Source organism: Lynx canadensis, chromosome B4 (genome assembly GCF_007474595.2).
Source record: "Lynx canadensis isolate LIC74 chromosome B4, mLynCan4.pri.v2, whole genome shotgun sequence".
Classification (NCBI taxonomy): Eukaryota; Metazoa; Chordata; class Mammalia; order Carnivora; family Felidae; genus Lynx; species Lynx canadensis.
In genome coordinates this window covers 39,432,530-39,449,648 of record NC_044309.1, presented here as the reverse complement: position 1 = coordinate 39,449,648, position 17,119 = coordinate 39,432,530, and the positions used below count along the sequence as shown (strand labels likewise).

General features: G+C 42.0%; 1 protein-coding gene across 1 annotated transcript in view; it reads right to left on the bottom strand.

Annotated features, from left to right (window-relative positions):
• The window catches only part of DYRK4 (dual specificity tyrosine phosphorylation regulated kinase 4), a 52,363-nt gene extending 36,419 nt beyond the window's left edge, over positions 1-15,944 (bottom strand). Inside the window, exons 1-2 of the mRNA XM_030322411.2 lie at positions 15,907-15,944; positions 9,520-9,613 (exon numbers count right to left, since the gene is read on the bottom strand). Coding sequence (XP_030178271.2) covers positions 9,520-9,613; positions 15,907-15,944 — 132 coding nt within the window. The remainder of the gene's footprint in view (positions 1-9,519; positions 9,614-15,906) is intronic.
• Positions 15,945-17,119: the final 1,175 nt, after the last annotated feature.

The window sequence follows — 17,119 nt, the reverse complement described above, 5'->3', positions numbered from 1 at the left end:
CCCAGTGCAGCTCTTTCTGTCCATGGGTCCTGTCCCTGTGCTTTAAGAAAATCACCTTTTTTTGCACCAAAGATGTCTTCAAGAATTCTTTCTTGGCCATTGGCTCCAAATCCCACCATCACCCCAAAACCCCATCAGGGAGGCAGTTGAGCTTGGATGTCAACTCTGCCTTGTTGATAGTCCACTCTCTCCCCCATGTCACCACATTCCTTCTCCTAGTGGCTTCCTCTCCCACCAGGGGCCAGTGCTCTCCTGCTCCCTGGCACTTCCTTTTGGAAGGAATGCCTCCTAGTCAGCAAATGCACACAAGAGAATTCCCCTGTCCATACCCTCTTCTCAAAGGTAGTTTCATTTTCAAAGAGAAAGCCTAGAAAAGAACATATTTTGATGCAAATGAATGAATCTCTATTCACACAAGACTTCCTGGTGCTGGGGAACTAGATGAAAGAGAAATCCCATGTCCTGCACCAGTGCCCTGTCCCTGGTGGCACTGTGCCTTCCTCTTCTCTACTTTGCATTCTCCTCAAGCCAAGCCCCCACAACAACATGTGTGGTTTACCCCTCCATCACAGGGGAGTATATTTTCTGCCCCTTTATAGATAGCTAAAGGATAATAGGTCAGGTCCTTTTGCAGGGCTCATTAGAACAGAACCTCAAGGCTCACTGTCTCGTCTTATTACCTTGGACAGAGCCCTGGGTGTCCTCCTCATTGGCAAAGTTCAGGGGAGAACGGAACTGGACTCTCAGCAAGCATCAAGGCCACCCTGGTCTCCTGCCCCTGGGCCACCCAGCCTTTGCAGAAAGGCACACTTCCATCATACCACCCCACCTTGATCATACCTCACAGGCTATTTTTCTATTTTCTCAGCTGGCTCCTCCTTGTCTCTTCCTCTTCCCTGTTAATTAAAAAAAAAAAAAAAATCCCCCAGTGCATGGCCAGGGTTGGATGAAGCTCAAGTTTGATGATATCAAATCACAGCTTCCTCCTTGCAGGCTCCATAATCCCTTCCCAGAAGCCAGAACAACTGAGAATTCAAAACAAATGCATTAATGCAGAGAAAGGGTGTGATGAGAAGAGAGAAAAAAAAAATCTTTGGGGATTCTATATAGAGCACAACAAGTTTGACAATTAGGCCCATCAGAGCACCATGAGAGCTGGGAGAAAGAGGCGGTTGCTAGGCTCCTCACATCCCCAGCTAAGGCATTAAGCTACTATCACTGCACAGAGCTTAGGCAAATTGCAGCATCTCTCCCATGGCTGGCTACTTCTAGCTAAGCTTCTGCCCTGAAAGCCCCTTTGGTGTGTGAAGAAGCCCAGGATGCCTGGACAGAAAAGAGTAGCCTCTTGCTTATACTCACAGCCAAGCCTGGACTCAGGAGACCCATTAGAAGAGTGAACACAGCCAACCACTTGGGAGGGCCAGACTTTCATCTCACTGATCCAGTATCCTCTCTGGAGTCCTGCCCACCAGGCTGTGTCCCTGGTTAAGGTGGAGGAAGGAGAGCCTTGGCATCCTTAGGGCTTGAGGGAGGGGCAAGAGCTTGAGTCTGAAAGCCCAGATGCTTAGAGCCATTTTCTAATGGACTTAGTGTATGGCCTAGGGGGAGACATATCCCTTCTGATCTTCTGATAAATGAAGTTTGGACACTTATGGTGCTGGAAGCCACCTTAGGAATCTGTAATCAAATGCCCTCATTTCACAAATGGAGAAAGGGAAGTTAAGGAGGCTATCCAAGTGACCTGTCCAAGATAACACAGCAGTAGCAAACCTGAGTCAAGAATCTATGCCACCAAGTGCCTTTTTACTGTACCATGCTGCCATCAGATGATGTCTGACCTCTTTTGTGTTCTGCCATGAAACTGAATGGGAAGAGATTATAAAGCATTTCCCCTCCAAAGGTCTCTAAATACAAAATAAGATCATGCCTTTATTCTGATGGTGCCTGGATAAAGTTGCCAATAGATAGAAACATTCAGAAAGCAAGAATTTATTCTATAAATTAGACACTAAATTCTTGCCAATAAAAAGTAGATTTATGCATCCTCTAAGAGTTAGAGTAGCTGATTTCTAAGGTTCTATTCCCATTGATTCAGATTCATCCAATGCATTTGCAAAAGTTATTCCTTCTGCCTGAAATGCCTGCCTTCCAACTCACCACACAGCCTCTTTGCATAACCCCAGCAGGACATCATTCACTTTGAAAAAAAATGTGAATAATGAGCCCTATAACTTGTACCCCTTGATGGGACTGTAGCTGATTGGCATGCCATTGAAGCACGATCATGTACCTGGGCAGTAACAACATCTTAAGAAAACTTTCTCTAGGCCCTCATAGAATTTTGTTTCTACTTTAGTGACTACACTAACCATGCCCTATTGTCATGTATCTTTTTACATGTTTATGTCCCTCACTATACTATGCACACACAAAAAGGAGATATATATATATGTTTATTTTTGTGTCCTAGCACTGAGGATAATGCTTGGCCCAAAGTTAGCTCTCAATAAACACTGTGGGATGGTTTATGAAAGAATTCATCCATCAAAGGTCTTTAAAGCTTCACAGAAGAGAAAAAAAGTACTTGACTCTAAAGTCAGATATTCACTGGAATTCTTACTCTGCTACTTGCCAGTAGTGTGACCTTGGCAAGCGATTTGTCTTCTCTCAGGCTGTTTCCTTTCCTGTAAAATAAGGCTAGTAACCTTACAGTAAAACTAAAAACAAAAACAAAGCACGCATGCACACAGACACACACAAAAATAAGGTACTGTGAGTAAGAACTAGCAGAGACTATAGATACCAGAATCAGAAACCTTCCCCCTCAAAAGCTCCAAAAACTGAAATTATCAGGTAAAAACTGAAAAACAATCATGTGTGATACGCTTAAAGAAATAAAAAAGACTAAAATATAAGCTACCATGCAAATAACCAGATTTAAAAATAAATAAATTAGAACTTGGAAAAATAAAAAATATATATAAAAATTGAAACTTAAACCTTGATGAATGGACTTAATAAAAATAAAAAATATTTAAGCAAAAAAGGCAGAACCAGGCACTTCACAGAAGAGGAAACACAAATGCCAATTAACATACAAAAAAAAGACTCAATCTCATTAATCATCATCAAAATGCAAATCAAAATACATTAAGATATTGGTACCCATCTACCAAACTAGCACATAGAAAGCCATACAATAACAAGTGATAGAAAGGATGAGGAACCATTAGAACTCACACATACTGCTGGCCGCAAAGTACTTTGATACCAATGTTTTAGAAAAGAGTTTGGCGTTATCCAGTAACGTTAAGCATCTACATACCCTGATACCCAGCAATTTCCCTCTTAAGTGTCTACTCTAGAAACCCTGCATATATGCACTAGCAGATGTGCACAACAACATTCATAGCAGCACCATTTTTGATAGCAGAAACCAGCAAAAAACCACATGCCATCACCTGCAAAACTGCAAGAAGTGTGATATGCCCATACAATTGAATACAGCAGTGAAACTGATTTATAAACAGGTTCCTGTGAACAGAAGGATTGATATGGACAGTACCTAAGGGACATAGGCACTGAGCAATCAGAATGGAGACCTGATCAATCCAAGCCAGATGCTGTACCAGGGTATGCTGACTTAGTACTGGGCCTGAGAAGTGACTGTAGAACAAAAAATGAACAGCACGATTCCATGTATATAAATCCAAAAACATGCAAAATTAAACAATACATAGTTTAGAAGGATTATAAACATGTAGAGAAAGAAATGAAATAACATGTAAAAGAGTGGTTACCTCAGAGGGGTCAATGTAACGTAAGATGGGGAGAGACACATAGGAGACTTCTTCCTTAAACTTCCTTAAACTGTGTAATATATACCCACAAGGGTGTTCATTGCATTATTATTCTTTACACCCTACACACATACTTAAATATTCTTTTATATATTCGATACTTAATAATAATTTTTAAAAAGCATTAATCAATTATAGATAAAATCTGAATCCCGATTTCAGTTTTTATTAGCAGAATGGTTTTCAGTAACTTGCTTAATCTAATCTCTTTGTATCTCAGTTTCCTCCTCTATAAAGTGGGGGTGATAACTGCCTCAATATCGCTGAAAGAAGCAAAGGTAAAAGGCTAAACATACATAGGGGAGGAGGTCGTATTTCTAACATATCCGTATCTCCACCTCCAATGTCACTTTCAATGGAAGTTGCCTATTCAGTCTGATTAATTCTGATACTCAGAGAAACTCTCCATGTCTGCCTGTTTCACTTCCTTGTCACAGCAACAGAAGGCAATCTGCAGTCTTTCTCTCTCCAAACCAAGAGCACCAATGGGAATGCAAAACAAAGGAACTGGTACTTATTATGTAGATCTCAGAAGGAAGCATGGGTCCCAATGAGAAAATGGGAAAAAGTAAGTAAGCACTCTCCTTTGGGAATGGATGTGTTGGCTTTCTTTCTCTCTTCAGCTATAATTGACTGTGACTTCTGTTTCTTTGCAATACCCAATGGTCAGAATGCTTGTTTTTCCTATGGAGCACCAATAAAGAAATGAGATGGTGTAAACCCTCAGATCTTTTTTCACTGTGGAAGACTCATTACTAAGTCTGTCTGCTACAGGAAACCCCTTTCTGTTCAATGAAGAGGAGGGAAGGTAAAAGAAATCAATATTGAATGGCCCTCCGCCGGCAAGCTCATCCTCTTATCTCATTAATTTCCACTGCAACGGGAGAGGGGGTTTGTAGGAATAACTATACCAAGTTTCACAACCAAGAAAGAGCCTTAACAATCTAACCAAGGTCTCATAGCTGGTGTCTAAATAGACATCTGTCCCTACATGATAGAAAAGAACTTTAAAAAAAAAAAGTGTTCATGATCCCAAGAGATTCTGATTTCAGTGGCCTTTAAAACCTTTCCCAAGTGGGGTGCTGGGTGGCTCAGTCGGTTGAGCATCCGACTTCAGCTCAGGTCACGATCTTGTGGTCCGTGAGTTCGAGCCCCGCGTCAGGCTCTGGGCTGATGGCTCAGAGCCTGGAGCCTGCTTCTGATTCTGTGTCTCCCTCTCTCTCTGTCCCTCCCCCATTCATGATCTGTCTCTCTCTGTCTCAGTAATAAATAAATGTTAAAAAAAATTAAAAAAAATACCTTTCCCAAGTGATTTTAAATATCCAACCAACATTGAGAACCACTGGTCTAATTCCATCTCAGCTCTCACTGATGAGGAAAATAAGGGCTGGTCTGTACCATTCTCGGCATTAACCTGCAACATCTGACCTTTCTATAAAGAATTCCAATTTTAAGCTTCAGGAGAGATGGGATTGTTTTGTTTTGTTTTGTTTTGTTTTGATCTGTTTTGTTCTCCACATCCCCAGCACCTAGAACAGTGCCTGGAATGAGTAGGTACTCAATAAATAATTGTAGAGGGAAAAAATAAATAAACACTTTCCTGGTTTCTATTCCACAAGTACACCTTGAGTTTTAATCTGTGTGAGGCACTGTCCTAGGTTCTAGGCATTTAGCACTGAACCAGACAAACAATATCTATGCTGTTACGGCACTTCTGTTCGAGAACAGCACTATTCAATAGAAACATCATGCAAGCCACGTGTGAAATTTTAAATTTTCTGGTAGCCACATTTAAAAAAATAAAAAGAAACAGGTGAAATTAATTGTTATGTATTTTATTTGACACATCATTTGCAGAACACTACCTTAACATGTAATCAGTATAAAAATTTTTACAGTGTTAACAAGGTGTTAACATGCTACAAAACCCATCCAATTATAAAAAGTTATCAGTAAGGTACTTTACATTCATTTCCTCACACCAAGTCTGTGAAACATGGTGTATATCGTTCACAATGGCAGCATACCTCCAATTGGACAAGACCCATGTCAAGGGCTCCGTAGCCTTACATGGCCAGTGGCTGCACTATTGGTCAGTGTAGTTCCACAGGGTGAGGCAGACAGTAAACAAGTACACAAACAAATACAGAATATAATTAGAAAGGGTGTTGAGGAAGGCTTATCTAAGGAGGTGGTACTCAGAAATCAAGTGACTGGAAGGATAGAGGATAAATAACAGAACCTGTTCTTCCAGTGCTGAAAATAGAAAATGTATCTTTAGAGGGCTTAGTTAGGAAGTCCTTTGTAGCTCCTATTCATCAACTGTCAGAAAAGCTGTAAAGTAACACTCTATATTAACAGAGTTCCCTTCCCCAGACTTCTCCCAGGTTCTACTCCTAAATGGTCTAAGAGAGACCCCGGAGTGCTGCTAGGTCCTCCAGGCCCAGAAGCTGGCCGTTAGGCAACACGTTTTCTATGAACAGAGTTACAGAAGAGCCAGATATCATCCAACCTACTAGCTGAGATAACTGTGGTCCAGAAGAGAGGATGTTCCCTCTGCTGGCAGTCAGGACAAACTGTAACACAGGAGCATTTTCCTCAAGTGTGGAGAGATCCTGTGTCATTGGGAGCCACTGTGAGAGCCCTGGGACCTTTGCCAGCTAAGTGGAGAGGACAGGGACTCTCCACAGGCATCCAAGGCAAATGACTTCCTGCAGAGATCTCTCTGTGGCAGATGGCTCTTTAATATTTAGTCAAATGAATGGGGGCATTTTTTAAATTTTTTTTTTCAACGTTTTTTTATTTATTTTGGGACAGAGAGAGACAGAGCATGAACGGGGGAGGGGCAGAGAGAGAGGGAGACACAGAATCTGAAACAGGCTCCAGGCTCCGAGCCATCAGCCCAGAGCCTGACGCGGGGCTCGAACTCACGGACCGCGAGATCGTGACCTGGCTGAAGTCGGACGCTTAACCGACTGCGCCACCCAGGCGCCCCGAATGGGGGCATTTTTTAAAGCATCCTACATTACTATCCGACGATCACCCTGTTGTCTTAAATCCAGGTGAAATCAATTATTAAAAACAACATTTTAAAACTCTCTTAGCTGGGGCACCTGGGTGGCTCAGTCCGTTAAGCGCTCGACTCTTGGTTTCGATTATGATCTCAAAAGGTTCGTGAGTTTGAGCCTTGCATCAGGCTCTGTGCTGACTGCAGATTCTCTCTCTCTCTCTCTCTCTCTCTCTCTCTCTCTCTCTCTCTCTCTCTCTCTCTCTCTCTCTCTGTCCCTTCCCTGCTTTCTCACTCATGCTCTCTCTCTCAAAATAAATAAACTAAAAAAAAAAAACTCCCTTAGCTGAAATACTACCAAGATCCATATTTAAAATAAATATTTAATTATTATTATAAATATTATAGTTATAACTTAGAAGATTAAATATTGTGAAAAATATATACATTATTATCAATTCATTCAAAAATTCAAAATATTTTTTCCAACACTTGCTTGGGGCAGTTGATAGGCTGAGATTCAGAGCACTCTTCTCATCTTCCATGTGTTTTTAGGTCAAGAGATTATAATTCCTTCTTTTCATCCTCCAATTAATATGATTATCCACTGAAACCCAAGATTTCACATGCTGTGGATGGTTATTGACTTGTTTTCATTTCCTTACTTAAGCCTATTCAGCTCAACTGGATAAGAAGTCCATTGGGGAAAATGAACAGATGGTGAAATGACATTTATTTATGGCCCATAAGAATAATTACCAATGTAAAGACAATAGTTATAAGTTTAGATGGTATTTTTTATTATTGATTTTTTTTAAAGTAGGCTCCATGCCCAGTGCAAAGCCCAACATGGAGCTCAATGTGGGGCTTGAACTTATATGACCCTGAGATCAAGATCTGAGCTGAGATCAAGAGTTGGACACTTAACCGACTAAGCCACCCAGGTGCCCCTAGACAGTATTTCTAAATGGTATTGTCAATTGCTGGCAGTTACAAAAAATACAACATAAATGAATTTTTATTCAGCATGATTTTTAAATTTTTTTTTTGACAATTCTTGTTGTGGCAACTATAGCAGAATAGGTTTTCCTTAAAATTAATATAAATATATGAAGGAATTTTACAGGACAACATTTAACAGAGTTGACATGACTCAGCAAAGAGGCAATGAATAGAGTGGTTAAGAATACGGGTTTGGGGCTCTGGGTGGCTCGGTGGGTTAAGGGTCCAACTTTGGCTCAGGTCACGATCTCACAGTTTGTGAGTTCAAGAGCCACACTGGACTCCAAACTGGTAGCCTGGAGCCTGCTTGGGATTCTCTCTCTCCCTCTCTCTCTCTCTGCCCTTCCCCCACTCATGCTCTGTCTCTCTCAAAATAAATAAACATTAAAAAAAAGAATATGGATTTGAATTCCATCTGCCACTCAATGGTTTATGGCCATGGCTAATTAACTTCACTTGAATCTCAGAAATCGGGATAATAATTGTACTTGCCTCTAAGATTCATGTGAGAGTCATCCAAGCACTCAGTAAACAGGAGCTCAAGCAGATTAAAACAAATGTAAGTTGCGAAACTCATGGTGGTTTTTCTAAGTCATGACCAAGACCATTCTGTTTGTATAATAGTTTTAAATGTGAACAGAATGTTGTCTTTATTATCCTGTTTGATGTAGATTTACTATTTTAAATTAAATATTAATTTTTGCTTTGTCAAAAGAAATGTTTTAGGTATTAATAAATTTTTGTACCTATGAATTATAAAATAATGGTTTTGTTGTATGTGATAATGGCAGGGATAGGGATGGGGAACAACGGACATCAGGATTCATTTTTATGAGTTATAACCCTGAGGGGGAGAAGGCCAGGGTTAAATCAGCAACACTGCTTGGAGGAGGTGACCTAACAGTCATAATTTTAAGGAGGTGGTGTGTGATCTACAGGGAGGAAAACTTTCAGCAGGCCTCAGATAGGCTGCTGAACTCCGGTTCTTCGAAGCATTGACACGAGCAGGACTCAAGGTCAAACCTAATGCCCCGGACTCAAGTTTGCCACAGAATTTTCAGAGCAAGGACCCTAAATAATACGATCTTTTGAGGAAAGTGTGAAATTCAAACTGAGGGCATTAGATGAAAAAGTACGCCTGATTTAGAAGTAGATCTTGTGATCACAAAGTCACCACGTCACAAAATTACCTTCAGTGCTGTGGCATTTTACTAGTTTTGAGGTAAAAAGGAAGGCACCATGTCTGTGTTAGGGAACACACACACACACACACACACACACACACACACACAGACGTTTTCTGGAAATTTCTTGCATACATGTTTGGAACATTCTGGGACACTTCTAGTGTGGTTCCAGAAATATGGAGCGCAATACAAGACACTGTAGAAGACACATAGCCTCAGGCTACCTGTTCGATGAAGGCCCTGCAGTTCTGGAGTTCATGACACTACACCCTGGCCCTGTAGCCAATTTCCCTCCAAGCCCGCCCAGACCTGGCTCTACCAACCAGCCTGGTCCCCCCACAGTTCCCTTCCCCTCACACTGTCATCAGAGGTGCTTGGGGCACAGTGATCACCACTGGGTCCAGGGTCCCCAAGTCTTCATAATGATACCCCTACTCCCCAAATGAAATTCAAGGATCTTTACCTTCACAGGGTTGACATCCTGTTTCTTTCTTGTTTTCAAAACCGGGAAGGATGTTAAACTGCATTTCCTTGGCTTTTTAGCATCCATTGTAGTCCTACAGGAGGAAGGGTAGAAAGAAAATTGGCAGTAGGAGCAAAGTGTCGGTAATGGCCCCAACACCCAAGGCGGGAAGAACACAGGGCAGGCTTGGAGACAGAAGTAGGTGGCGGGCCTGAAAGAGTGACTGAGTCTCTGTTACTCCTTTTGTTTCCCTTCTGGTGACTGATGATGTCAGGAGAGGGGGCGTCTTGTCATGAGACTTTGCGTGCTCAGAGCAGAGGGAGACGGCAGCCAAGGAAGAAAGATGAGCTAATAATGTGGCCAGCAGTTTAGGACACCAAACAAAAAGACCCATTTCCTCTAGCTCACTGCAAAGTAAAACATTCTCTTGCCACACACACCTTACACTCTGAAAGATACATACATTAGCAGTTACTTGGTAGCTGAATGCCTATAGAAAAAGAAAAAAAGGACAATTGGTAGAAATGCTTTCCCTGGATCCCATTTAGCCATTTTTGCACCTTCTTTACTCAGGGCACAGCTCCATGAATAATGAACTCGCTGCAAGAGGAAGAACTAATTCAACTTAAGTTTATGGCATCTAGTCAAAGTGGTGATTTATGTGAGTGGAAGAGTCTTAGAGGCTCTCATGCCACTGCTACACACCTGTTCCACAAGCAGATGGATGCTGGAACCCTGCTTTGTGTCCCTTGGAAGTCCCTTGTCAGCCTCCAACTCTAGCAAGCCAAGGGAATCGGGAATATATGAATAAGGACAGAAAGGGAATCAGCGCAAATGTTATCCTGGCTTCTGCCTACCATCCCATTGTTTAGGTTCTTACAGACACTATAATAGTGACAGCATCACAATTTTGAAATTATTCAGAGGACTGAAGACAAGTCACGTCCACTGTTCTTGCAGCATAATGTTGGAAAATCAGAAATTACTTGTCTCTATATAAGGAGAAGTTTAAAAATGCAGCAATATGTATTATAGACTATGATGCGATCATTTAAAAAAATGAAGCAAATTTCTATGTATGCCTGTAATATATTGAATAAAACAGAATAATATGAATGATTCCATATTTATTTAAGGAAAACCAAGATGTCTGCATGACTTTACACAGGCATATTGAGGAATATAGAAAATTAAACCATAAAGTTAATTACCTTTGAGGGACAGAGCTGAGAGAGGGGGGTGGGAACTTTAATTTTAACACACACACACACACACACACACACACACACAATATAAAAAAAGTCCTTCCCACCAACAGTGCAAGAGGGTTCCTGTATCGTGCCCCCATGTTTATAGTGGCACTTCCAACAATAGCCAAATTATGGAAAGAGCCTAAATGTCCACCAACTGACGAATGGATAAAGAAGATGTGGTTTATATATACAATGGAATACTACTTGGTAATGAGAAAGAATGAAATCTGGCCATTTGCAGCAACATGGATGGAACTGGAAGGTATTATGCTAAGTGAAATAAGTCAGTGAGAGAAAGATACTATATGTTTTCACTCATATGTGGATCTTGAGAAATTTAACAGAAGACCATGGGGGAGGAAAAGGGGGAGAGAAAGGTACAGAGAGGGAGGGAGGCAAACCATAAGAGATTCTTGGATACTGAGAACAAACTAAGGATTGATGGGGGATGGGGGAGAGGGGAAAGTGGGTGACGGGCACTGAGGAGGGCACTTGTTGGGATGAGCACTGGGTGTTGTATGGAAACCAATTTGCCAATAAATTAAATAAATAAATAAATAAATAAATAAATAAATAAATAAAGTCCTATGCAAACAGTATGGAGGCTCCTCAAAAAATTAAAAATAGAACTACCCTATGACCCAGAAATTGCACTACTAGGTATTTACCTAAGCGATACAGGTGTGCTATTTTGAAGGGGCACAGGTACCCCAATGTTTATAGCAGCACTATCGACAATAGCCAAAGTATGGAAAGAGCCCAAATGTCCATCGATGGATGAAGCGATAAAGAAGATGTGGCATATATATATATACAGTGGAGTATTACTCAGCAATCAAAAAGAATGAAATCTTGCCATGTGGATGGAACTAGAGGATATTATGCTAAGTAAAATTAGTCAGAGAAAGACAGATATCATATGACTTCACTCATATGAGGACTTTAAGATACAAAACAGATGAACATAAGGGAAGGGAAGCAAAAATAATATAAAAACAAGGAGGGGGACATAACATAACAGACTCTTAAATACAGAGAACAAACTGAGTGTTGGTGGAGGGGTTGGGGGTGGGGGGAATGGCTAAATGGGTAAGGGGCATTAAGGAAGACACTTGTTGGTGTGAGCACTGGATGTTATACATAGGGGATGAATCACTGGAATCTACTCCTGAAACCATTATTGCACTATATGCTAACTAACTTGCATGTAATTAATTAATTAATTAATTGATTTAAAAGTCCTATGCAAAAGCAAACAAAAAGTAATAGTTGCTTCTCTTCAAATGATCATAATGTCCCTTCTTTCTTCCCTTCCTTCTTTCATTTCTACAAACATTGCTGAGATAATTCCTCTGACAAACCAGACATGGCCTCTGCCCTCAAGGAGAGTTTGTAATCTAGGAGGGGAGACACATGGACATTACAATGTACATGATCATTACAATGCATGTGATCATGGCATTAATAGAGGCCTATGCAAAGAGCTAATGGAGCACACTTCCAGGGATGACTAACGTCTGTTGGAAGAGCCGAGGAAGCCTCTGCACTTAAGCAGAGTAGAACTGTCCTTGCAGAATAAACAGGACAGGGATGGAGTCGAGGGCAGTTGGAGAAGACTGTGTAGGCACAAAAAGTATGAAAGAGCAGTGCCTTCTCCAGAAAGTGTGAGTACATGGACATTGCTGGTGGAGGGCCAGAGAGCTGGTTAGACTGTAAAGAAAGGGTCGCATGGTTTATTCTAAGCCTGAAAAAATCAGACTTGTACTTTAGGATCATCTCTCTGGCAATGCCATGGAGCAAGGTTTGGAGGAGCTCAAGTAGGAAGCTGTCTGGAGCATCTAGGCAAGGCATGATGCGGGCCTCAACCAAGGCAATGATAGTAGGACAGAGTGCAAGTGGGAACCTGGGATAATTTGGGGGACAGAACCGGTAGAATTTGGGCCATCAATCTGATGTGGAGGTTGTAAAATCTGAACACTGGGGAAGAATGAATATAATTCTTTCTGCCAGGGCTCTGTATCAAATGTTCCCTCCATCTACTTCCCAAGGATGTGGGACACCATACAAGTCCACGTGCCTCTTTCCTGGCAAGTGGAGCTTTTTCTTCATTTTAGCTTCAGGTGCCCTGTCGGTGAAGACTACACAAAGACCTGAAGAAGATGCTGAGGGATCTTGGAGTCTCATCTCAGTGCTGCCCCCAGACAGATTCTGAGCAAGTCATGTGCCTTCTCGAGACTCAGTTTCCCCATTTTTAAGATTTGTAAGACTGGACCAGATGACTTCTGATGTCCCTTTCAGTTCTAAGCTTCTTTGATTCTAACTTTATTAAATATTGTCAGATTGGGGGAAAAATTCTATTGTGACTTTGGATAATTCTGTGGTTCTCAAAGACTATTTTGTGCCATTTTTCCCCTAAGAATGCATTCAATCTAACTTCCATTTAATCCATGACACTTAGTCCACACTCAAAGCTTCACAAATACCATGTTTTATCCTCAAAATAAGTGGTGAACTATGTAGAGTATGTTTTATAGCTTGTTTATAACTGTTACATGAAGGATTAGAGAAAACAAATAAATTCATCTCAGAGCTAGAGTAAATATTGCTTTGAAAACTGAAACTAAGACTTAAAAATTACTCCTGTTATTTTACATGAAGATCAGTTTCCCTACCTCTCCAGCTTATATACCCATGTCTTTCCTCTGGATTTCAGCATTTTTGCTTGTGTTACTTGATCAACAACTTTATTGTTAATTATTTTAGGGGTAGACACTTCATCTCATCTTAATTGTGAATCTCTTGGGGGCAGGAATGATGAACTTGGATTTTATTTTATTTTACTTTATTTTTTATATTTTTCATAGGGGCATGGACAATGACTTGTCTACTGAAAGGCCTTTGTACAAATGTTTTGAAGAAAGAGAAATCTAAGACAGTTTAGATTAATTCATCAAAAAAATTTGAAATCACCATCTGAATGTCAGAAACTGTGCTAAGCATGGGGGATTGAGAGATAAACAGAACAGAATCCTTGCTTTCATGGAGTTCAGTCTTGTGGGCATGACAGACCCATAAACAGTGGACTGCAGACACAGTATTTTATACATAATGCATTATCTATGTACACCAATCTTCGATGCCCAGAAAGGATATATATCTTTTGAGATTTACCTGGTATGGTTTTAGTATTTTTACTGCAGCTGTTCAGTAGCTAGTTCTTTATGCCCTGGAGAGCTACCTTTGGGGCAGAAATTGTGGCAGTGAAGAACTTTGCAGGGACTCCCTTTGCATTTCTGTGAACAAGAGACAATGTATTTAATGCATTTAACTTACTGTCACTTCTGCAAAGAGAACTCCTCGAGTCCCTTTGCAATTATCCTTGAAACCCTTCATGGTCTGTGGACTCTCAGAGCTGGAAGGGGTTTTAGAGGCCATTCATCCATTTCCTGCCTGGGAGAAATCCTCCTTAGGGTATCCATAGCAATCACTCAGTCTCTGCTTGAATATTTCTGACAGAGCTCACTGTTCTTCCAGGCAACTCATTTCTCATCCAGCTGCTGATACATATGATTGGTGCCCAGCAAATGTTGGTTGGAAGAAATGATATTGAACAACATACCCTCCACCGATACTTGTTATCTTCTGCAGAACAACAAAGAACACATCTACCCTCTCTTCTACTCAAGAGTTCTTGAATATTCAAAACAGTGGCTTTTGCTTCTCTGGAACCTACTCATCTCCAGGCATTCTGGAGTCTTATTTCAAACGCCTCTTCATATGATACAGCATCCAGGCATGATGGAGAGAACCTATATTGTAACTATTCCTCTCTACTGTCTAGTTTTTTGATGACCTTGCTTTAAGAGGCTATGGTTTTCTAGAGTCTAGGTTATGGACTGATCAGTGCTAACTCAGGCAGGAAGACCTTTACATCATTCATCTGTTTGGTATATTTCTATTAATGAAGCCTAGACCAGTATTTTCCCTTTTTAGCCATCACAACACACTCATGTTGGATTTGGCATCAGCTAAAACCAATGACTCCCAGCACTGGGTCCTCGGCAGGTTTGAGAAGTATCTTTCTAGCCAAGTTCCTGACAACAGTACGGAGTTGGGGAAGGCGAAGTCAAAGAATGGCTGGCACACTACTAGAGACTGCCTTCAGGTTTATCATTACCCTCTTGGTAAGGACTAAAACAGACAAGGGAAATAACAGACCAATTAGCAGAGTCCAGGTTTGGAGAATTCCTTAGAACTCCTCGATTTTACGTACCCAACACACATAAATGATGAAGTCCCTCAAGCAAGACTGGCAACAAAGGACCCATTTGTCCTTTCATAGTCTGAACTTTCTATAAATGGCCTTGCACTTTTGACCATCAGTCATTTTAAAACAGGTCTGAGGGGTCACAAGTTACTTAAGCCCTGAATTGACTGATGGACATTTCAAACGTAGCAAGTAGCACAAATCAACTTAAATCAGATTTTTTAAAAACCCAAATTTTGTATTCTTCATCCCTCTTTTGGGGAAAATATTTGCTAAAAGGAGCATCACCCTGGAGTGGCAAGTATCACCAAAAGGAAAGCGTTGCTCTGGATGTACGATCCCCCCACCGCTTTGAGTCGCCCTGCATTGGGCTCAGGCTGAGCACGGAGGCGTGCAGGGTCAGAATAGGCTCATGTCAGCCAGATCCTAGGGCGTCCACGTGAGGCGTGGGGTCGTGGGCTCACTTTTGACCTCCAGGAGGACCAGCCAGGCCGTGAAGATAAATAAAAGGGGAAGAAATTTTGTGCCCCACGTTGTTGAGGCCAGGGCTGGAAGCGATTTCAGGAGAGGTCTTATGAGCTCCCTAAAATCCACCTTTCTCCACCACGCATTCAGCCCAGGTCAGCGATGCAACATTCTGTTAGGAGGAAACTGTATCCACGTTGGGTGGTGAGGACAGAGCGGTTCAGAGCACTTTCCTCCAGTCCGCGCTCACACTCGGCCTCTCTCTCTCCTCTGACCACACTTCTACTACATGCATTCTCTGCTCTACACCTCCCTTGACCCCGCTCCGCACCACATTCTTTCCCCACAGCCCCAGAGCCTTTGGCCCGCCAGCGCCCACCCCCACCCCCACCCCGGCCTTACTTGGTCCCCACGCGGGCAGAAGGTGGGAGGAGCTGCATCCGGCTAGCGCAGACTTGCCGGGCGGCCGCTGCGGGACACACTCCAACACCCCGCCCGCTGGCCAGCCCGCGCGGGCCGGGGACCACGCCCTCCTCCCGTCGCTAGGGAAACTCTGCCCACCCTTTTTGTGACTCCGGACCTGAAAGGACTTGGGCTCTGGACCGGTCCAAACCACCTTTCACACCAGATCCTAGAGGACACCTCTCTTCCCTTTGCTCCAATTCAATCGCCCCAGAGTTAAAGGACATCCCAAGGATGGGGAGATTAGAGTTCACCCAATTGCCCTAGGCTCCTGAAATTATCCCTACTTTCTCCCTCTTCAAAAGTCTGTGGTTACCAGAAGCTCACAGCAAAAGTTCTGGAAATAATATATTCAGATGAACACTTCTTGAGCATTTGCTCTGCATCAGGTTTTAAGTGCATGAAAACTAAGGGAAGTTATAGTTGAATGACAGTAGCATGGCCTGGAAGAATACGGTCTGCTTGATAGAGGAAACATTCAAAAAAAGCTTTTTGAAAGAGCAGAGTTGAACTGGATTCTTCAAGGCCAAATAGGAATTAGCAATGTAAAGCAGGCAAACAAGAGCCAGGGTAAAAGCCCAGAGTGAGGGGTAACAACATGGTATCTTAGGTGCTGGCACAGTCCGGAGCAGGAGACCAGGTTGAAGAAGCAGGCAGGGAACAGCCAAATGGGAAACATCTTGCGAACTGAATGTTCATGCTCAGATTTTAGAAAACTTTCTGGCAATATGGTATGAAGGACAGGCCAGAGGAGGTTAAAAATCAAGGCAAGGATGCCTGTGAGAAGTAGTAAGTGACATTTCAGAGAGGACAGCTCTGTGTAATTTATGGAATGGAAGAAGCTCAGTGACCAGTGTGAGGGGTGGATGTGCCTGAGGCCCTCCAGTTGATGGTGGTGCCACTTACTAACAGAAAATACAGGAGGGGAAACGCTGGGGGGCAGGGGGAAGTTACTGATCCAGTGATGCCTTATTGCATCAAATTATCAAAGGACTAGGTAGGCTCTTGTGTAGAACAAGATCTGGGCTAAAACTCCTGACACAGTCTACCACTGGACTTTGAAGTCACCTAAGCTTTAAAAAAAAAACAAAAGGCAGGGGAAAAGAATGGAATCACACAAAATAGGACATTATGGTGGGAAGAGTGAGTGTAG